This window comes from Hyperoodon ampullatus (genome assembly GCF_949752795.1).
Source record: "Hyperoodon ampullatus genome assembly, chromosome: 7".
Classification (NCBI taxonomy): Eukaryota; Metazoa; Chordata; class Mammalia; order Artiodactyla; family Ziphiidae; genus Hyperoodon; species Hyperoodon ampullatus.
The window spans coordinates 59,894,272-59,915,981 of record NC_136920.1 but is presented as its reverse complement, the minus strand read 5'-3'; the positions used below and the strand labels follow the sequence as shown (position 1 = coordinate 59,915,981).

The 21,710-nt window shown below is 56.4% G+C and overlaps 1 protein-coding gene across 3 annotated transcripts in view; it reads right to left on the bottom strand.

The window, feature by feature from the left end:
- ARAP1 (ArfGAP with RhoGAP domain, ankyrin repeat and PH domain 1) overlaps nucleotides 1–21,528 on the bottom strand; it is a gene marked incomplete at both ends in the record, with an annotated part of 40,745 nt that extends 19,217 nt beyond the window's left edge. For 2 of the 3 annotated variants that reach the window (XM_079709014.1, XM_079709013.1), the window contains 11 exons: nucleotides 762–847; nucleotides 2,689–2,888; nucleotides 5,332–5,441; nucleotides 6,010–6,212; nucleotides 6,619–6,739; nucleotides 7,043–7,112; nucleotides 7,646–7,801; nucleotides 7,944–8,074; nucleotides 8,687–8,754; nucleotides 9,336–9,505; nucleotides 21,020–21,528. In XM_079709014.1, coding sequence (XP_079565140.1) covers nucleotides 762–847; nucleotides 2,689–2,888; nucleotides 5,332–5,441; nucleotides 6,010–6,212; nucleotides 6,619–6,739; nucleotides 7,043–7,112; nucleotides 7,646–7,801; nucleotides 7,944–8,074; nucleotides 8,687–8,754; nucleotides 9,336–9,505; nucleotides 21,020–21,528 — 1,824 coding nt within the window. Of the gene's footprint in view, nucleotides 1–761; nucleotides 848–2,688; nucleotides 2,889–5,331; nucleotides 5,442–6,009; nucleotides 6,213–6,618; nucleotides 6,740–7,042; nucleotides 7,113–7,645; nucleotides 7,802–7,943; nucleotides 8,108–8,686; nucleotides 8,755–9,335; nucleotides 9,506–21,019 lie in introns of all 3 variants that reach the window. The other variant, XM_079709012.1, reaches the window with a different exon arrangement.
- Between the last annotated feature and the right edge of the window lie 182 nt (nucleotides 21,529–21,710).

Below are 21,710 nucleotides of genomic sequence, written 5' to 3'. Positions count from 1 at the left end.
GAGACTAGTTTATTCATTCTTTCATTCTGCCGATCACTCATTCCACAGCCATTTCCTGGGCCTCCCACCTTGCCTGTTTGTCAGGGCCTGCGTGGGGTGCTGGGGTCAGAGCAGAGAACAAAGAGGAAACAGTCCCAGGCGCCACTGAGTCACTCCGTGACTTTGGGCAAGTCATTTTCTCTCCCTGGGCCTCAACGTCCTCATCTGTAAACTGGGGATTCTAACCCTAATTCACAGGGGATATGACACCCAAATTACTCTGAAGTCTGCAGCTTGGCTGGGGCTGTCAGGAAGGCCATGTATGGTCGGGCCCTGGTCCAGCTTCCTGTTGCAGGTTCTCCCCTGTAACTACCACACATATCAGTACCTGGCAATCCCAAGTACACAGGCACAAATGTACACGTGTGAGCATCCCCCAAATGGACATACTCATACCCACTGGTGCACATGAGTAGAGATAAAATGAAGTCAGTATTTTAGGCTTTGCAGGACACAGTCTCTGTGGCATATTCCTCTTGGTGTTTTTTTTGTTGTTGTTTGTTTTTTTAAGCAACCTTTTAAAATTGTAAAAACATTCTTAGCTCACTGGCCAGTTTGCTGACTTTGCCAAAAATCAGCTTTTCCAAAATCCCACCCCCTAGATGATCCCAAAGGTCTCTTCTAGCTCCAGGGTGCTGGGGTTGGTGAGATGCGGGGGATGGGGTTGGAAGACCCAGGCAGCAGCTGAGAGGGGCAGACCCCAAACATAGCTGGTTCCCCACCTCAATGAGTGTTTCCGTCCACACCTTCCTGTCCATCTTCAGGCTCCGCACCTTGGAAACACCAGCGCCCAGGCCACGGTGCTCCCCTGTAGACAGAGGGCCAGACACGGGGTCATCTGGGTCCTCTCCTTTACATGAGCACTCCCCCCCCACACCACGACCCCAGTGCCCATGGGGGCAGACAGGGAGAGGCCATGGGCAGGACCCAGGGGCTAGGCCTGCAGCTCCATCTCCCACACACTCCTGCCCTGGGCACCCCAAAACTGAGCCCTGTAATTGACACCTGGGTTCCTGCAGTAGTCCCCCAGCTGGTTCCCTACAGCCATGCTTGGCCCCCTGCAGGCCACTCTCCACACAACCCAGCCAGAGTGATCTCTTTAAAATGCAAACCTCTTACTTCAAAAACCCCTGCTTTAGACTCTCTCTTAATTCTCCCCAGAATTAGATCAAAATTCCTTACCTGCTTCTTCTCCTCATCTCATGCCTCTCCCCCTCCTATTCCCCCCAACACTCAAATTCTCCTCCCTCTTCTAATCATCCATGTTCATTCCTACCTCAGGGCCTTTACACTGTTCTTTCTGCCTGGATTCTCTTCCCCCATTTCCCCAAGGTTAGTTCCCTCCTGACATTCAGATCTCAGCTGACCTGTCATCTCCTCAGAGAGGGCTTCTCGACAAACACGTTCTCTACCTAGCACTTGTTACTGCCTGATACTTCTACTGGTTTGTGTATGTATTTTCTGCCCCTTCCCCTCAGAATGTAAGCTGCCCCAGAGAAGGAATGTTGACTGCCTGCTTTAGGGTCTAGCCTCAGTGCCTGGAACAAAGCCCGGCACACAGTGAGCGCTTAATAAATCTCTGTGAAATGAAAGGGGAGGGGGGAGTTGGGCTTGGAAAGATGCAGCCTTGCTCAGCTACAGATCCCACAAGGGACCCCTGGAGCAGGGATTGGGCTGGGGGCACCATGAGTGCCTGGCACTGCTTGGCTCTGGCTTAGGCCTCACCTCGCTCTGCAACCTCCTATGGAGCATCTCATCCGCTCTGGACACGCTCACTCCTCCCATGAGCCTATGCCTTCCTAATCTGGTCTCCAATGGAGTCATCGCTTTCCACACCCATCCCTCATAGCCCAAGGCCTCCTAGACATTTGACCTAGATGTCCCACAGCAACTTCCCAGAACTGTTCCACCCCTGGGTCCCCACCTCCAGCCACCCAAGACTGTTCCCAGTGGGGCTGAATTCCCAGCACTTGGCACAGTGCCCAGCACAGACCCTCAATAAACGCTGGTTGAATAGATGAATGTATCTTAGGCTCCACCCTCTTTCTCTCTCATCCTCCGCGTATGATCTGGGACTCTTCCTCCATAGATCTAAACGCCTCTCAAATGCTCACTTTCTGGGACCAGGCTCCACCTCCTCTCTCTTGTGGATCCGGCAGCAGTCTCCTCACTAGTCTCCAGTCTCACCAGCTCTGACGCAGCTTCCACCCATCAGCCAGAGTCGGATGCGCAAATCTGACCACGTCCCTCCCGTCCCTGCCTCCCATCCCCCTCTGGATAAAACACCAGCTCCTCCCTCTGCTTGCAAAGCCCTGCCAGACCTGGCCTACTTCCGCTCTTCTGATGTGACAGCCGTACTAGACTCCAACAGGCCTGGGCTCAAATCCAGACTCACTTACTTGCCAGGTGACCGTGAAGGAGCCATTTTCCCTCTCTGTGCCTCAGTGTCCCCACTCATGACGTGAGAAGTTGAATCCCTGCCATGCAGGTTAATCACGGTGGGAAAGGCTTGACACAGAGGTGCAACTTCATAAATGATGCTCTCTGATACCGCCTTCGCTCCAGCCCCACCAGCCAGACAGACCACCTGCCTTCTCAACACCCCAGCCCTGTCCTGCCCTGGTCTGGCACCCCAACCCCCCTACACACCTGCACAGCACTTGCAGATGACAACGCAGAGGTTGATGGAGGCCCATTCAGGCTGGGCAGCTCCGCAGTCAGCACAGAATCTGTTGGCGGCCACGGCCCAGATGCGCTCGGCCACCTCCCAGGTGGACAGGGCCTCGGCAATGGCTCTCTGCATGGCCTCCAGCCACTGCTCCTTCTCCAGCTCCGATTCGGCCGAGAAGCTGGGGACACAGGAGTGGGGTAGGGGACTGGTGGGAAAGGACTCAGAGGGATTTGGGGGCAGCATGAGGGGGCACAGCACGAAGGGGGGTGAATAATGCATTGAGAGCTGACTGTCGGAAGAGGCAGGCGCCCAGGGTCTGTGGGGAGGGTGGGCGTGGACAAAGGCAAGGACACCCCAAACCTGAGAGACGTGTGAACGAGGGCTGGGGGCGGAGGAGCAAGAGGAGGCTCTGCCCTGCCCAGGGCGTAGAAAATGCTGCTGGGAAGAAATGGTGTCCGAGCTAAGCCTTGACAGATGAGGAGGGCTTACCCAGGTGAAGAGGTAGAAAGGTGTTCTAGACAGAGGGAACAGCATGTGCAAAGGGACAGGAGGGCACACAGGGCATTCCAGGCCTTGTGGGCAGGATGGGGGTACTGGCAGAAAAGAAGCTGGGAGACAGAGAAGGCAAGCCTGTGCCATGCAGAGGAGGTCAGAGTGCACCCAGAGGACAGTAGTGAAGCCGTAGAGGGTTTCAGGGGGGTGAGGGACACAGAGATGTTTTCCCTCTAGCTCTTTCTTTCCCTGCTGCCACCAAGTCACATGTGTGCATTCAAGATTCGGCTCCACCACTGCCACAGCCAAGGAGGGCATTGCTGCTGGAGATGGAATGGACGTCAACGCTGCTTTACGAGAGGTGCTGAGACCACCCTCGCCCACGAAGGCTGAAGCTGCCAAGCTGCCAAGGCCCCAGCCAAGTGCTAAGCCCGTCTTGCATGCTTGCGTCCAACTGGGGGAGCCCACGCACGCCAGGCTGGTGGAGGCCCTTGGAGCCAAACACCAAATCAACCTGATTAAGGTCCATGACAACAAGGATCTAGGGAAATGGGCAGGGCTCTGGAAAGCTGACAGAGAAGGAAAACTCCAGAGAAAGTGGCTGGTTACAGTTGTGTGGTAGTTAAGGAGGATGGCAAAGAATCTCAGGCCACAGACGTCAATCAAAGATTACTACGAATCTAAGAAATGAACAAATACAAACTTGGCTTTCAACAAAAAGGAAAAAAAAGGATCCTCTGACGGTCACAGATAGGCAGCCCAAGGGTGAAGAGGCAGGCGCCAGGCCAGAGGGCCCACAGGCCTAGGGCCTGCAGGAAAGGGGCCAGCCGGAGGTGAGGGAGTGATGGAGGCAAGACGGGGGCAGTGATGGGTTTGCACAGGAATGAGCAGGAGAGGTGGGGTCCCCATGAGTGGAGGTGGGGCCCAAGGAGGAGCAGTGAGCTGGGGAGGAATATAAGGGGGAAAACGTCCACAGAACCATTAGATGTGCAGCTCTAGAGCTCAGGAGGAAGACCCTGAAGGCAGAGATGTGAGCTAAGGGCAAAGGAGACGATGCTGGAGGAGGGGTGACACCATTTAGACTGAGCGGTCACCGCACACTGTATCAGATACAGCTTTACAGAGACTGCCTCACAAACAAGGAAACTGAGGCGCAGAGAGGCCAAGTGATTTGCCCAGGTCATGCAGTGACCCAGGGATGGACCCCAGATGTTACAGACTGAATCGCGTCCCCCTGAAATTCACAGGTTGAAGTCTCAAACCCCCGTGTGACTGTATCTGGAAATATGGCCATTAGGGAGGTAACTAAGGTTAAATAATGTCCTAAGAGCAGGTTTCTTTATAAAAAGAGGAAGGGACACCAGACATCTCTCTCTCTTTCCATGTGCACAGAGGAAAGGCCGTGTGAGGGCACAGTGAAGCGGTGGCCACTTACAAGCCAGGAGGAGAGACCCCGCCAGAAACTAACCCTGACAAAATCTTGACCTTGGACTTCCAGCCTCCAGAACTGTGAGAAAATAAACTTCTGTTGTTTAAGACCCCGGGTCTGTGGTATTCCGTCACGGCAGCTGAGCTGATGCACAGGATTTAAACCCAGGCACGGCACAGTGCCTCAGAGGCAGTGGCTGAAGGCCTGGGAGTGGGCGAGTCCGTCCAGGTAGAAGACAGAGGACAGAGACAGACCACTGAGGGATGGCTGAGGTCAGAGGAAACCAAGATGGTAGAGTCTTGGAGGCTCAGGGAGAAGCACCCAGGATGGGCACGAGATAGGAAGTGAAGAGCAGCCTTTGATCGCAAGCAACTATTATTGACAGACAAGCACTTCTGAGGGAGCAGGGCAGGCTGGAGGGGATAGCAGGGTGAGTGGGCGGTGCAGAAAGCCCATGTGGGAGCACTGTGGCAGGGAAGGGGGGACAGTGATGGGCAGAGGGAGGTGGGGTATAAGTGAGATTTCTTAGAAGGAAGGGATCAGAGCAGGTTAGCAAGTGAAGGTAAAGGCCCAGCAGGGTGGGTAGGGCTGGGAAGAGAGGGGAGAAATCCATCCTAGAAGAAGGGGCAGCTTCCTACATATGCAAGAAGAAAATACTGGGAGGGAGTGAGGATGCAGGTGAACAATGAGGGAGGCTCACCTGAAGATGCGGTAGGGGGTGGTGAGGTCGAAGCCGCGTCGGTCCGCTGCTTCCTTCACGTTGCCCACGCTCATGTCAATGAAGGTGATGCCGATGCCCAGGTGGTACTCCTGGCAGTAGGTGGGAAGGGGTGAGGGCAAGGCCTGAGTGGGGGGGCTCAAGGCCCAGGGAGGGGGCAGAGAGGAGGGGGAGGTGGTACTTTAGGGACCAGAAAGTGCCCAGGAAGGAGGTAAGGGAGGGCTCAGGAATCTGGGCATGGGTAAATGGACCTTGATCAGAGGCCATGTAGCAATAAGTAAGAGGTGCAAGAGCCAGGAGGGTCATGGGAGGGTAATGCTCAGGGACCAGGCAGGAGAGGGGTCAGAACTAGGGGCAGGAAGGGGGGCAGGCAAAGAGCTGGGTCACGGGAAGGGGGAAAGGGAAAGGGCGGGGCTGAGGGACCAGGTGGGCAGGGCTGAGGGACCAGGTTAGGGGAGGTGGTGGCTTGAGGGACCAGGTGGGTGGGGCTGAGGGGCTGAGGAACCAGGTGGGCGGGGTAGAGGGACCAGGTGGGTGGGGTTGAGGGAACAGGTGGGCAGGGGTTGGGGCTGAAGGACCAGGTGGGTTGGGGGCAGGGCTAAGGGACTAGGTGGGCAGGGGGCACAGGAGAAGTTCAGCAGCCTGGCTGACCAGTCGCACCTCCAGGTTCTTGTAAAGCTGCACTTTATCCCCAACCACGGCCACATAGAGTTTATTCTTGAAGCCACGTAGCTCCAGGCTGCCGGCATGGTCAGGGGGCTCTGAGCCTTGAACTCCCAGCGGATAAGCACTAGACAGTCGGGCCCGGGCACGCTGCTCAGCCACCGCCTGCTGCAGGGCCTGCATCCACTCCTTCCGCTCCGCTGCAGGCAAAGGGGAAGGGGTAAGCCCCAGCTCAGCCTGGTAGGGATCCCCCTAAGGGCTCCCCATTCCAGGCCCCTCAGGCAACACCTCTGCCAGAAAGCCCGCCCAGACTGGCCCACCTATCTCTAAGTTCTCTGACTTGGACAAGCTCAGGCTCCAATCCCAGCTGTGCCACTTAGGGTGGGCAAGGCGCTTGGCCTTTCTGAGCCTGCTTCTCCCCTGTAAATGGGGATGTGTGGTTCTGAGGACTCAGCATAACGCTGGTCAGAGGGGGCCCTCCCCTCCCCCACCTCACAGAGGGTTGACTCCTCTCTTGGTTTGATGTGGGGGGAGCAGGTGTGCCCTGGTTCTCCTCCCTCACTTCTCAAGCCAAACTGCCAGTCTTCCTCCTGCCCCCCTCCCTACCATCACTCTCCGCCCGGAAGGCAAAGGTCCGGTTGTTCGTGATCACTTCAAACTTTTGGTCCCCAATAGCAGCCACTCGGGAGATGCAGGCCACAGGGACAAAGCGCTTTGAGTAGGCATCCTGGGGGAGAGAGGGGAGCCAACTGTGGGGTGAGGCCCGCAGAGGCCCAGCCCCGCCTTGACTCCCTCAACCTCTGCTGAAATGAACGTTGCAGCCCCACCTCCCACAGGTGGTGACAGCCCCTACACCAACCCTGGCCGAGGCCAAGGCTGGCCAATGGGCCAGGAGGACACAGTTCAAGGAGTCACACTACAGCTCTGGTGAGGACTCATCTAGGGACAGACTCCGCCTGGGTCCTGTGTCGGGGTTCAACCCAAGACCAGGCTGAAGCAGGGTCATATCACGCACTAACACGGGCCTCACCTTGTTACTATCAAAGTATCGCAGGTGATCAGTATCCAGTCTCACCCACCGCTTCTGATAGATATAAGATCTGGAGAGGCAGAGGCAGAGGGACAACAGAGCAAAGGACTGGGAATTAGGGAGAGGCTCTGGGATCACCCTAGCTCCCTCTGGAAGCCACATACAAAGTTAGGAACAGACAGGTCCAAGGGAGGGAGGATCCCAAGTGGTCACTGAGAAGATGAACTTTACCTACAGCAAGAGTGATTGAAGTCAGACTCAAAGTAGGACTTCCCAGTTTCGGGATTTTTTTTTTTTTTTTTTTTTTTTTTTTTTTGGCTGCTCTGTGCAGCATGAGGGATCTTAGTTTCCCAACCAGGGATCAAACCTGTGCCCCCTGCATTGGGAGCGCAGAGTCTTAACCACTGGACTGCCAGAGAAAGGACTTCTCAGTTTTAAGGGTAATAAAGTATAGGTCTGGTGGGGATGATCGGCGGTTACAGTCGGCCTGGAGGGAGACCTGCTCCAATAACCTTGTCCCCTCTGGTTTTCTGATCCGCGATACCAGTATACTAGAGCCCACACCATGCAGAGCACCAATAGGACCCAACAGGCCTCACTCACCCTTGCGGTGGGTTCTTGTCCAGCCAGCCAGCCTTGATGACTGGTGGGCTGGGGGTGGGGCCCACAGGCAGCCCGTCCATGGGGTGCGGTGGGAGATCAGGGATCAGGAGGCTGCTGGGCAAGGATGAGCTCAGGCTGCTGGTGTGCCATCCACCACTGGGGGGAGAAGAGAGGGAGTGAGGAGGCCAGAGTGGGGGCTCCCATGGGGTGGGGGCGGAGGAGATGGGAGAGGCTGGGCCGGGCTTGGGGAAGGAGGATAGCTGGGTGGGAGAACCACCCGAGAGAAGAGGACGCTTACTTGGGGATGCCCTTGTAGGCACGGTCATCCTCATCTTCATCCCCTTGGTCGTCCCCGGACAGCTCCTCCCCCTCGCTCAGCAGACTGGCCACGCGCACGGCCCGAGGGACTTGGCTCACTGGGGGTTCCTCCTGCTCTCCAGACCCGCTCAGTGTCATGCTCCCCTCCAAGCCCCAGATCACACCCAACTAGGGGCTGCCCCATCCCCCTCTGTCCACTCCATCCTGCACCCACACAACTCTGCACATTTACTTCTCTTTCCTCACACTTCTCTCCTCCCCAGCCCCCAGCAGTCTGCACAGGGACCCAGGGAGACGGGGTCACAGGGACAGAGAAAACCAGTGCAGGCACGGGCCCAAGTGAGAGACAAAGACAGAAAGATAAAGGGATAGAGAAAAAGACACATGGATGGAGGGTTAAGGCACTCAGAGAGAGGGTGACACGGGGACACAGAAAGTTAAACAAACACAGAGGGACAGACACCCCAAGACAGATGTGCTCCAAACACCAAGGGAGAGAAGGGGCCACACAGCCATCCAGATGCAGCTGAAGACTGGATCTGGAGCCACAAACCAGAGCCCCCAGACCCCCACAGAGCAAGACAGTGAAGGGGAAGGGAACTCTCCAGGGAGCCTGCTACCTACTCTCTATCTGGTGGTCCCCAGGGTCTGAAAGGCACCTGGGTAGCCCACCCTCCACACTGACAGGCAGACAGCCCAAACCCTAACCACTGCCTGACCCACCTTCTTGGTCATCACGGCAGCTGGGGCCTTCGGCCCCTCCTCTGGGACCTCATCGTAGTCAGGGTCATCTGGGGAGATAGAGGGGAGGGGGAGACTCAGAGGCAAAGAAGCCTGGCCTCCCCCAGCCTAAGAAAGACCCTGCCCCACCCTGGCTTGGCTTTCAAAAAAAGGCACAAAGGACAGGAAGTGCTATTTATATTCTCGGGGCTTCACAGGACAGCACTAGAGGGCGGCCAAAGGAGAGGCCAGGCCATCACAAGAAGGTCTGACTGGGCAGCAGTCTTGGGGGTCAGGGTAGGGACTGTATTAAAAAGGCTAAAAAAAAGCAACAAGAATCGAGACAAGAAAAAGTGGAGAATCCAAGGAAAAGCAAACTGCCCATGACCGTGGAAAACAGTCCCAGACTTCAAACCATGGGCAAATCAAGAAGTCTGCCATCTGCCCACACCTAACAGTCAATAGGTCAGAGAGCTGGGTGCTGTCTCCATTCTGAGGGTGAAGGGAAGGATGCTCACCTGTCCAGGGCCACATAGTGGGTCGGTGGCAGGGCCCAACAGAAAGGGGAGCACGATTCTTATGCCCTTGCAGGCTCTCCAGCCCTGATCCCAGGCCACCCACCCAGAGCCCCATGTTTCGCTACGGCACTCACCAAACTCCGGGAGCAGGCGGAGAGGCTTCGGGGGAATTTCTGGGGGGCTGGGAGGTGGAGATGGGGGCTGGGGATGCCCCCGGGGGAAGGGGGCCGGGGGCTCCTCAGGCTCTGGCTGGGGAGGGAATGATGGTGGTCGTGACAGTAACTCTTCTTCCTTGGCAGGAAGGCTGGGAACAGACCAGAAGTTGGGCATCAAGTTCACTACGGCTGAGTCACTGCGCCAGCGACACTGTGACAGAACCAGGACTCAAACCCACTGCGCCCCCCAGCTCACAGGAGCAGCAGCACAACTCATTCGTTCCACACACTCAGACAGCGCCCTCCTTGCCTCACTCCCCTGCCCCAAACCCTCCAAGCTCTTCAGAGCAGGTACCTTCTTTGGCTTCATGAGCTGGCCCTGCCTTGCTGGGACAGGGTCACCTGTCCCCAAAGTGCTAAGTTTTAGCCACATGTACCCACTGGGTCTGCACTCTAAAAGAGAGATGAAAACCAGAAAGGGGTGGGGGGTGGTGTGCATCCTAGCCTGGGAGTCAGGGAAGGCTGGACCTGAGCTTTTATTTATTTATATTTTATTTTATTTTATTTTATGTATGTATGTATGTATGTATGTATGTATGTATTTATATTTTTGGCTGCATTAGGTCTTTCTTGCTGTGCATGGGCTTTCTCTAGTTGAGGCGAGCAGGGGTTACTCTTCATTGCGATGCGCGGGCTTGTCATTGCAGTGGCTTCTCTTGTTGCGGAGCATGGGCTCTAGGCGCACGGGCCTCAGTAGTTGTGGCACGCAGGCTCAGTAGCTGTGGCTCACGGCCTCTAGAGCACAGGCTCAGTAGTTGTGGCGCACAGGCTTAGTTGTTCCGCGGCATGTGGGATCTTCCCGGACCAGCGACCGAACCCGTGTCCCCTGCATTGGCAGGCGGATTCTTAACCACTGTGCCACCAGGGAAGTCCCTGGACCTGAGCTTTTAAGGATAAGAAGGCGTTTGTTGGAGAATGGATGGCGCAGGACTGAAATGGGCATCGAGGCCAAGGGCACAGACCAGAGCCTTAGAAACCAAGTCCTGAGGCCGTGAGCCGTGGGTCTCTGGATCAAGACCATCTTCTCTCTTGTCTTGAATATTCACCATCCCCGGGACCCCTCAAACTCACCTGAACCCACCACACTTTTCATCTCTGCTATCACTCCCCCCAGAAGCCTTCTCTGACTCCAAGGCCAGGTTCAAGGTGCCTGAACTCCCACGGCCACAGTGCTCCTGTCTGTCTGTCTCAGCACAGATCGCACTGCTTCCTGCAGGCTGAGTGTCTCCAAAGGACATCAGAAACGTGGGTTTCAACCTTGCCCCAGTCTCAGTTCCTGTGTGTCCTGGGGCAAGCACCTAGCCTTTCTGAGCCTCAGTTTCCTCGTCTGTAAAATAAGGACTACAAAACTGTTGTGGCAGGGTGGCTGGAGGATTAACCAAGACAAGGCGTGTCCTGCGTCAGCACACAGGATGCACAGAGACCACCAGCCGGAACAGGTGCCTGAGCTCTAGAAGCCTGGCCCCAACTGCTGTCTCTGCCAGCATCCAGCAGGGGCTGAGGAGGAGCATCAGAGCGGGTGGGCAACTTTCTTCACTGGTGATTTCAGCCTGGTCTACTGCCCCAGTGTTCCTAGCAGTGCCTGACAGTGTGTGACCACCGAGAAAGCAAGGAAGGGCTGGGGCATGGCCATGAAGCTAGGCCTTTGCTCCTGCTGTTGCCTCCTGCAGGAATACCTTGCTCCCTGGTCTCTGATCAGAGAACATCTACTCATTCTTTAACTTCTTACTCAAGTGCCCCTTCTCTGAAAGTTTTTCCTGACCCCTCCTTCCTGCTCCTCCAGGCCCTGCCCATGTTCCCCTCTGATATGAGCTTTAGATGAATTATTCCAAGTAACTTTTGCTTTTTAGTACCTCCCTCCTTTGTGCCAGGTACTGTGCTAGCATCGAAGCCAGGACCTGAACCCTGACTCCACAGTCTGGGTGCTTCTTAGGACACCTGGCTACTTCCACATTACCCTGCACCCTATCTCCTTCCTCTCCAAGGGTAAAGAATGAACAAAAAAACTCTTTCCCCCTAGAAACCTGCTAAAAGTGGTATGTCAGCCATGCTCTGAGGCAACAGTACCTTTGGCAAAAGTGGCCTGAGTGTGGAACTGCACCTAGACTAGGAGAAACTGTAAGTGGTCTCTTGACCTGGGGGAGAAGTCGGAGCTTTGGACTTCCCAGAGTGTGGTGGCTCGTAACCGGGCACAGCCTGTGCAGGGACCAGAAACCACACTTGTGCGGTTGTTAGGAGACATATTGGCCCCTTGGGGCAAGAGTTCTCTAAGCCAGGGTGGCGCCCACACCTGTTGGCTGTGAGTCTCATCCCTCATCCCTGAGCTGTCCCCTGGAGGACCACAGAGAGCAGCTCCTGGACAGATGTGTGGACAGTGGCACTGACTGCCACAAGGACACCACAGCAGAGGAAGACCTGCTGCTGTCCTGGTGGCCAGTTATTCCCTCTCTATATGCTTCTCAGGGAATTTGATGCCAAGTGGGCCCAGGGTAGGGGTTTAGCTGGACCTACGAAGACCCCCTGATGGACACTGTACTAGGCTGTCTCCCCAACTTGACCCTGAGTCTCTTTAGGGCAGGGGCAGCCTTGGACTTGACTCTCTATCCCCATAGCCCACCCATAGGGCCTGGCTGAGTGAGCAACAAAAGCATGTTGGATGGGTGGGTGGGGGGTGGATGGGTAGGTGGATAGGTTGGCCGACAGGGTGGGGAGAGAAGCAAATGAAAGGCTGAGTGAGTACACACAGGCCCAAGGGCATGACCTGCGGTGTCGGCCCCCCAGCTAGTCAAGAACAATGTTCTTGGAGACCACACAGTCTCCCAGACTCCAAGAGGAAGAGGCCCTTGGGGGCCCAGCCTGTGATCAGCTGACAGCAGAGCTCCAAGCTGTTGGACCAGGACCAGTCAGACTGGCTCAGAGCAGGGGGGACAGGCTCTGCCCTTCCAATACCAAGCAGCCTGAGTGGGCCTGGCTCCCCACCACCCCCAGGACTGAGGGCCAGTGCTGAGGCAAAGGTGATGGCAACAGAGTATCCTCGGAGCCCAAGCGGCATCGGTCCTCCCATCTCTGGCCCCCAGTCCTCCCCCATCACTGCCTGATCATATGAGAGGGTTCTGCCCTTCCTGAGGCCTGGCTCCCCAGCATGTGGGTTCCCTAAGACAAGTGCCACAACCACCTTCTTCACTACTGTATGCCCAGCACTCAGCAGGGATGAATAAATAAATGAAGACCTGGATTAATTAATTCTTATTAATTATGCGTGTGTGTGTTTTCCCAGCTGTCTTCTAGGTGCTTTACATGGATTCATTCATTCAATAACATATGGCTTATTGCTATTCCCACTTTACAGATGTGGAAACGGAGGCACAGAGACACGAAGTAATTTGTCCTTGGTCCCACAGCTGGGATTTGCACCCAGGAAGTCGAGCACCACAGCTGAAAGCTCAACCACCAGTGGCAAATGAGGAGGCCGCAGCCAGGATCTGAGGGCTTCTCTGAGGCCCGTCTCCTCACACTGGCACCCAACTCAGGATCCAGGCAGCTCTAGGGCTGATGTTCCATCCAAAAGGAAATGTGATCACAGCTCTGATGGCCATGTTACCACGGTAAGAAAGGAGAGGGGAACAGACGCTCAGGGCTCCTCTCCCAGCAAAGCCTGTGCAGGAAGAGGGCTATGTGCCAAGAAGGTGGGAGCAAGGGGCCCCATGGGCCTCCCGACCTCATTCTAGACACCTCCTCCAGGAAGCCTCCAAGCTGACCCCTCCCCTGCCTACCACAGGGGACCAGGGTCATGCTGAGTCAGAGCCAGGCCCAGGAAAGGAGAAGTGGGATCAGGAAGGCACGGATGTGGGAAAATCCCAGGGGAAGGGGCAGTGCCCACAGAATGACCCTAACCCAGCCAGAGTCCTGGCCACTCAGTGCCTACACCCCTTAGAGCAGCCCCAGCTCCAGTCTGCGGCTAAGGTCCAACTGGGGTGTTCCCCACTGATCTCTGACCCCACAAGACCAGAAGATCAGCCCCAAACCTGAGCAGGGACTCAGTGGTCCCTCCTATGAGCCTTCGCTCACGCCACTTCCTCCTGCCTGCATCTCCCTGCCCTCTCCTTACATCTCAGTCCATGGAAAGCCTATCTGTACCTCAAAAGACAGCTCAGTGGGCCTCTTCCAGGTAGCTTCCAGGATGCCCACACAGAGCTGCTCACCCCCTGCCCCTCATTCCTGGCTTCTCTGCTCCTTCAGCCCCTTTCTCCTCTATCCAAGTGACATATGGATCTGGGCACTCCTGGGCCCGGCCCACTCCAGCCTGGGCCCTCAGCCTAAGAAGGTTTGTTTTATTGGTTTAGGGCAAATACACACAGCCAACCTTGTATCTGCGGGTTGAGGGATATATGAGGGTCCCAAGCCAGAATGGGTAAGAGTAGAGTGACCATATAATTAATCATATAAACCAGAACATTTCTGACAGTTAAAAGAGGCCCTACTGGGGCTTCCCTGGTGGCGCAGTGGTTGAGAGTCCGCCTGCCGATGCAGGGGACACGGGTTCGTGCCCCGGTCCAGGAAGATCCCACATACCGTGGAGCGGCTGGGCCCGTGAGCCATGGCCGCTGAGCCTGCGCGTCCGGAGCCTGTGCTCCGCAACGGGAGAGGCCACAACAGTGAGAGGCCCACATACGGCAAAAAAAAAAAAAAAAAAAGAGGCCCTATTAATAACTATGTCAGGGCAACAGGTGTAAGCAGGCCTGTCCTAGACTAAATGAGATTTGTGCAGCCAGGTGGGTCTGGGCTTGCATCCCAGCTAGACCTCACATCAGTTTGTGTCCTTACAAAGCAGGTCACTTTACCTCTGAGCCTCAGGTTCCTCTCTGGTCTGCCTCCAGGCTCACTGATAATTCAGTAAGGAGAGCCAACTGCCACATGTCACCAGCACAACTTTCTCATCCCGCCTGTGGCTGCAGGAGGCTCAGGCCCCACAGGATGGGCCAGGAACCTGTCCCATTGCCCTCTCCTCCAGGGTGGACCCTGACTCTCCCTTCACTCCTTTCTATTTATGTCAATCACCATAAGGGTAGATGGGCAGGACTGCAGAGTGGGGCAGCCTGAATATTTCAGGCTGGCCTTGAACTGATCCACTCTTACATTCCAGCCATCCTTGACTGAGCTGCATTCCATACATGCATGCTTCCAGGCTTTTGCATATGTTGTTCCTTCCACCAGGAACGCAACTCCATCTGGCCATCTCCTACTTCTCCTTCCAAAGGTGCAAATCATACATCTTCCCCCTCCACTTTGCACCTCCCTTCATGCCCCAGGGGCCTCCTGAGGCTTCTCCAGTCCCCACATTTCTGAGCACTCAGTATAGTTGTGTCTGTCAATGTTTGCTTCACTGAACTGACCTCAGCGGACCAAGGACCCAGGCCTATACCCTGTCCTGGAATCAGGACTTTCCCCCTACAGGGTCACACAGGCCTTGGAGGGGCCCAGCCCAAACCCAGCTCCTGGATTTTCACCAGCAGGGCCAAGAGGTGGGATCAGACTCTGATTTGGACACATCTGCCTCCTCTTCTGACCTCCTCTTCCCACAGGGGCAATCTTTCCCAACTGCCCACTTCCTCGTCCTACTTGGGGCCCAGGCCTCAGCCCTATGTTTCTTTCTTCCTCCGTGGCTGCCCTCGCCCTTCCTTCTCCATCATAAGGCCCAAGGGTCAGCCCCTCTAGCGCTTTCCGAGCCCTGTCCTCCTTACTTCTGCCCAAGCCACAGCAGAGAAAGCCCTTCTTGGGGTCTCACTTTCTTAGATGTGATGTCTGCGGTATGCCTCTCAGCTTTTGCATATGCTGTTGAGTCCCCTCAGGCCAATCCCTCTCCGTGCCACAGCAACACCCAACACAGAGGGGGCTTCCTTGACTGTGTTCTGAATGAATGAATGACCGTCGCCCCACTCACACACTGATTACTGGAGGTCAGCAGCTCTCCATCCCTCCATACAGCAGTGCCCGACTGACCTGGCATCCACCCTCAAAACCAAGGTTTCACCCAGCTCTTTGTACTTCACCCTGGAACAATATAGCTACCACTTGCTAAGTAACCCCTATGTGCCAGACATCCTGCTGGGAGTCTTTTTTTTGTTTAATCCCCAGATGACCCGGATCATCGACTCCCCTGTGCTCAGGACACGCCTCCTTCACCAGGAAGTCCACCCAAACTGCTCCCTCCTCTAAGTTTACACAGTTGGGAGTCTTGCTATCATGGGCAGGAAAGGGCTGAGGCCCAGGTCTCCCATGGCAGCTCTTTCTGCTTCCCAGGCCTGACCCTGTGCTGGCTTGTGAAGGCAGTGGGGGGAGGAAGTTCACCCTTCAGGTGGCTCACAACTGTACTAGCCCCTCTCCCCCATCCCAGGGCTGGCCTGGCTGGAGGAGAAGGTGCAGGTGTCTGCTGGGCCCTATGGAAAGATGAGCCAAGGGCGCAGGGCAGGGCCAGGTACACAGACAGGACCTGGTTAGAGGAATTTCTATGTCCCCAGTGGCCCAAGCACAGGGTTATTGAGCTCATTAGGGATCACAGCAATTGGGGGGAGTCCCCCAATGACACAGGCACCCCCACCACACCACCAGCCCTGGAAGGAGGGATAGGAAGTCGCCAGCTAAGTGCCAGCCCTTGGCAGGCCTTCCTATCACCTGGACTGGGGGGAGGGCAAGGCGGCTCTGGTAGGAGCTGCCCAGAGCCACAGCACCCTTGAATTTGACCCTGAGAGAAGCCACCTAAGCCTCTGGAGGCAATCCTCAGTGGGGTGCAGGGAGCCAGAACCGAGATCAGCACCAGATCCCTGAAGGGCAGAGACCCCCCAGAGGAGCAGTCTGTGCAGCCCAGAAAACAGGCCCCGGGGGGCTCCCAGCGGACCCGGGAGAGAGGTTTATGGGGAGATGGAGACCTGGAAAGCCCAGGGCAGAGAGGGGGAAGAGAGAGGGGAGAAAAGGAAAGGGCAGGAGAAAATCAGAAAATGTAGAGAAAGTGAAAGAAGACAGAAAATTCTGAGAGTAAAACAGGGAGGGGGAGGAGACCAGCACAGAAAACCCAGCCTGCGGAGAGGTGGCAGACAGACAGACAGGGATTCCTGCCCTCCCAGGCCCGCCAGAGGAGCCTCACCCCTTCTCTTGGCCGACAGCCCAGCCCAAGGCGGCCCCTCGCTCACCCTCTGACGCCCTCTGGGTCCGGGGTCCGAGGACTCCTGTGGCTCTGGTCAGCCGGGCCCAGCGTGTGCCGTTCCCTGCGTGTGCAGCCTGTGTCCGACCTGGGCTGGTCTCACAGACAGCCCGGCCCCACTCCCTTGGTATGTCTGAGGCCGCGTCTGGGTCCAGGCATGGATCTGTGCACCCGTGATTTGGGTCTGAGTGTCTGTGATCACTTGTCTGAGTGTGTGTTCCTATGTGTAACTGTGGGTCTGTCCAGGAGAGCGAGTGAGTGTGTGTACGTGTACGTGTGTGTCTGTGTCGGAATCCAGCTCCGGTCTCCTCTAGCTTCCTGCTCTCCGCCTCCCCCCGCCCCCCTGCAACCCTGGCCAACACACACACTTCCTGAAAACACGGACTGAGACAGAGAGAAAAGTCACCCAGAATCCCCCGGGACAGACACTTCCTCTCCGCCCCCAGGCTGCCCCCCCACCCAGCTGGAGTGAGTGGACAAGCCACCCCAGTGCCATCTAGCAGGACCTTACAGAGTGGACACCCAGAGGGCCCTGGCCGTGGCTGTCCCCTCCCCACGCCCACAAGGAGGCCCAGAGAAGCTGGGAAAGAGGCTCTCTGAAGGGAGCAAGTTCTGCCCTGGCAACAAGTGATCAGCCTTCAGGAAGACCATGGATTGGCTGGGCTGCAGGGTGGTCGAGGGCACAGGTGGGAGGCCTTGCAGTGTGACTCTAGCTGGTAGCTGTCCCGTCTGGACAAATACTCCCTCTTCCCAAGGTATCGCCAGACATACAGGTATCAGACGAGGAAACAGAGGCCCAGAGCAGCCTAGGAGGGGCTCTGCAGGGTGACCCTGGAACCCTGGATCAGCAATGACCTCTCTGCCATGCTCAGGGAAGCAGGCTCAGAGGGTTCATATCTATGAGACTTAAAGCTGAGTAGACAGTCCCAGGCTAGGAGGCAGGGTGTGAACATCAGCTTCCCCTGCGCTGGGCTGTGTGACTTTGAACAAGTTTCTCAGCATCTCTGGACTTGTCAGCTAGTTCCCTATGACAGGCTTAAGTGATGGTGGGTGTGCAAACCCTTTGAGGGTGCAGTGGGGTCCTCCCAGGCCAGGCAGAATAATGAACCTGGTTCTGAGAGTCCTGAGCTGGCACAGAGGGGAGAGGACCCCATCCCTGCTCCTTTTCTGCCTGCCTCCCTTGAAGTCTCTCCCTTTCTAAGAGGCCTGGGGTGACAGAGATTGAGCAGTGGGAAGGGATTTGGGGTGTCCTGTAACCCTACTGTCCAGGGTCCACTAGGGGTTGAGTCAGCGTGGGCAGCACATGTGCTCAGCGCCTGGCAGTACAGAAGCTCATGCAGGCCTCATCTATTTACGAACACAGCAAACACTTGCTGAGTGCCTATTAGGCACCTGGCACTGTTTCAGATGTTGGGGATTCAGTCATAGATGAAACTGACAAGCATCTGAGCACTAATGGAGCTGACATTCTAGGGGGCTCAGCCTCTTGGCAGCACGTGCAAACACAGCACAAGCACACACTGGCTCACACCACACAAATAACACACATGCCAATTCACCACCCACATCACACGCACTCACAAATACACTCACGCTGTTGGGAGTCCCCACAATACCAGTACGCATGAGCACATGTATGTGTGCACAGAGGCCTTGATAAATTTGCACACACTACAGCAAGTCACCACTGAAAATGTATAAATCCCCACCTGCATGCATATGTTAGGATCATACATCGCCTCCCTCAGAACATGTGCGGATGCAAAAATACACATACACGCTACTACCCTGACAGACACACGCCTATGGGTGCACACACACAAACTGGCCAGGCATGCCCTCATGTGGAGTCACTAAATCCCAAATTCTGCTGGGGAGCCCAGTGATGGACCAGAGCCAGGCAAAAATGCTCCCTCAGTCACCACCTGATCTGGTGTAAGAGGCCCTATGATTGAGAGGGTGAGACCCTCATCACTAGAGGGTGCAGGCAAGGACAGGAAGGCCACATCAGGAAGCAGGGACTCCTGCAAGGGGCGCAGGAGCAGGCCAGGCTGAGCAGTCTTCCACTGTGCACCACGGAGCCTGAAGTCATAGAAAGGGGCTATGAGGGGACAGGGTAGCCAGTCAGGCTGCATCCTCGCCCCAAACCTGCCCAGCCTTCGCCTGTTACACACATGTGAGGCTCTGTCTGCCCTTAGTTTTTCTCCCTCTGGGCTTTAAAGACTTTGTACACCTTGCGAGCCCAGGATGCTAGGACTGCAGATGCCCACAATTCCAAATGTCAAAGACCCCAGGACACAGGAAGCCAGGCTTGGCAGCTCACCTGCCACTCTGCCCTAAGGAACAGCCCCAAATTACAAGGAATAATTGCCTACAAATTCTGTGAGCACGGAATGAATTTTGGGTCCTCTAGCTACAAGGGGTCGGACTCCTGACCATGGGAGTCTGGCCTCTCCCAGACGCTGGCTAAGTTCAGACTGAGGATCTGAGAGTGGGGCCTGGTACCCTGGGGTGAAGATAGGACTCTTGCTCTACCCAGAAAGTCTCCTGAATTCAGATGTCAGTACCAGGAGGGCCATGGAGGGCCATGGAGGGCCATGGAGGGCCAAGGAGGACACCTGATGGGGAAACAGGCCCAGAGGGGCAGCTCCTAATCAGAGTCATGAAGCCAGCTGGACCTGCTCAGGTATCCTGCCTTCTAGGCAGGAACCCAGGCCTCCACTCCTCGACTGGGGTTTTTGCCTCCTCAGCCTTCGTGAACTTTCTATGGACAGGACCTGCCTCCTGCCCTTGTTCACCCACTCCCAACCCCCAGACACAAGCAAATAGACAGACAGACACACAGACACACACTCCATCCTAATGATGGAGTTAAAGGAAATAGAAATTACTGCTACATGCAGGAAAGTGGCCACTAGAGGGTGCAGTGGCACCAGGAAACTCCAGTCCGGGCGACAAGCCAGGCTCCCGGGGGACCCCAGTGCTGCTCCCAGTTGTGTGAACCCGGGAAAGGCACAATAAACGTTTTGTGCTTTCACCTGTCAAATCTCAAAACACCACAGCCCTGGCTTGGCTTTGAAGGCCCCTTTACTTTATGCCCCTCTCTGGGTGAGGAAAACCTCCCAGACCCTCCCCACAGGGGCTCCCCTAGCATATACTTGGCATGGATCCAACCAGTGACCCCCTCCCTTCTCTGAGCCTTAGTTTCTCTGCTTGAAAACAGGACACAAATGCCCCGGAGCACTTGAGCAGGGATCAAACGAGAGCATGTGGGCAAAGCCCCCAGCACAGTGCCCAACAGTAACAGGGACCAGGAGACCTCTCTCTGCACATCTCTTCCTCCTCCAAGAAGCCTTCCCAGATTAGGCTGACTTGGCCAAGTGCTGCAATAAAGCTCCATGACACCCCACATATCCAGCCATACTTGGGGATGCTCCTCCAAGCTGGGCACCCCAGCAAATGGCAGGAAGGGAGGGCATATGTAAAGGAGGTTAAATGGCGTGTCCACAGAATTAGGAGGAAACTCAAGAAAACAAGGAGTACCAGGAGCTATGAGGGGAGAAAACAGTGCTGGGGAGGAGGGAGGGTGAGTAGGATGTGGCCTCAGAAGTGCCTCCAGGATCGGGTGACATTTGGCAGGAGCAGTGTGAAAGGGGAAGACGGGAGCACCAGCGCCAGGCCCAGGGCAGTTGCTGCGTCCCCCAGGACGAGTTCTTCATTCTACACTTCCCACTTCCTCCACATGCTACCTCCTGACTTGAGAAATGCACCCTGGTCTCCCAGTATCTCACATTCACCTGGCTCCAAACTGAACTCCAGACTTCCTCCCAAACTCCCTCCTGCGGCCAGGTCCCAGATCAGGGACTGCACCACCATCTATCTACCCAAGATGGGAACCTGGATGCCATGCGCCTCCTCTCTCCCTCTCTGCTCATGCCCAGGCCGTCCCCAAGTCCTGTCCATGCTAGGGCCGACCTCTCACTTCAATCTGCCTACTTCTCTCCAGTCTCACTAGCACAGCCTGAGCGGGGGCCTCCCACATGGTCCTGCGCCCTCTCACTGGTCTCCCAGCCTCCTCCCCCATCAACCTTACCAGCAGCCGGGGTCATCCTTTCGGTACTCAGCTTTCATCCGATCGCTCTGCTTAAAACCTCCCTGGGCTCCCTGCCTGGCCTTCACAGCATGTCCCACCAGCGCCATCCACGAACCCACCCTCGCAACACAACAGTTCAGCCACACTGCTCAGAGCACCTGAGGACAGCGCTTCCCACCTCTGAGCTTTGCACATGCTGTTCCCTCCACCAAGGTGCCTTTCTTACCCTAGTGGCAAAGGCCACAGACGCCCCCGCCTCAACCCTCTAGATCCTCTGCCCATGTTCTTCCATTCTGGACGGCATCCACTCACCTCACCAGCAGGCGGGGGGGCCCAGTGCGAGGGGGCACGGGCGGAACGCTGAGCTCTGTCAAATGCCGCTTGGCAGGCAGCGGGGGCAGCACAGGGTCTGGGGCAGACGTGGATGTGGGGGAGAAGCAGGTGGGTGGAAGGTAGCTCCTCCGGGGCGGGATGGGTGGGGCAGTGGGTAGCCCCTCGTCCTCTCCAGCCGTGGGCAGTGGCTCCGGTGGAGTGGTGGGCACAGGTGGTGAGCGGAAGACATGACGCTTCATGGGCACGGGCCGTGGGGTCACGCGGGGTGCAGGGGCTGGGGGCGTGTGGGCACGGAACAGGCCAGCCAGGATGCGGCGGCGGTGGCCAGGGAGCAGCATGCCCATGTCCACCAGGCGGGCATCGCTGAGACCTTGGCACTCTGTGGCCCACACCAGTCCGTGCTGCTCAAAGAGCCTGGTGTACTGCTCCAGGTGCAGTGCCCGCAGCCACTCGGCCACCGATAGGGCCCCATCCCCGGCCTCTGCCATGGTTCCTGTCAGCAGAAGCCAGCCAGCAGGACTCTGTCCAGACCTGGAAGAGATACATGGGCACAGGTCAGAGGCATGGTTGCCCAGGTATAGGTCCCTAGTCAACAATTCTCTGTGGCTTTCCCATGCCATGGGTAAGCTCTGTATTTAAGCCCTCTCCCCTGTGTCCCATGTGCCAGGCA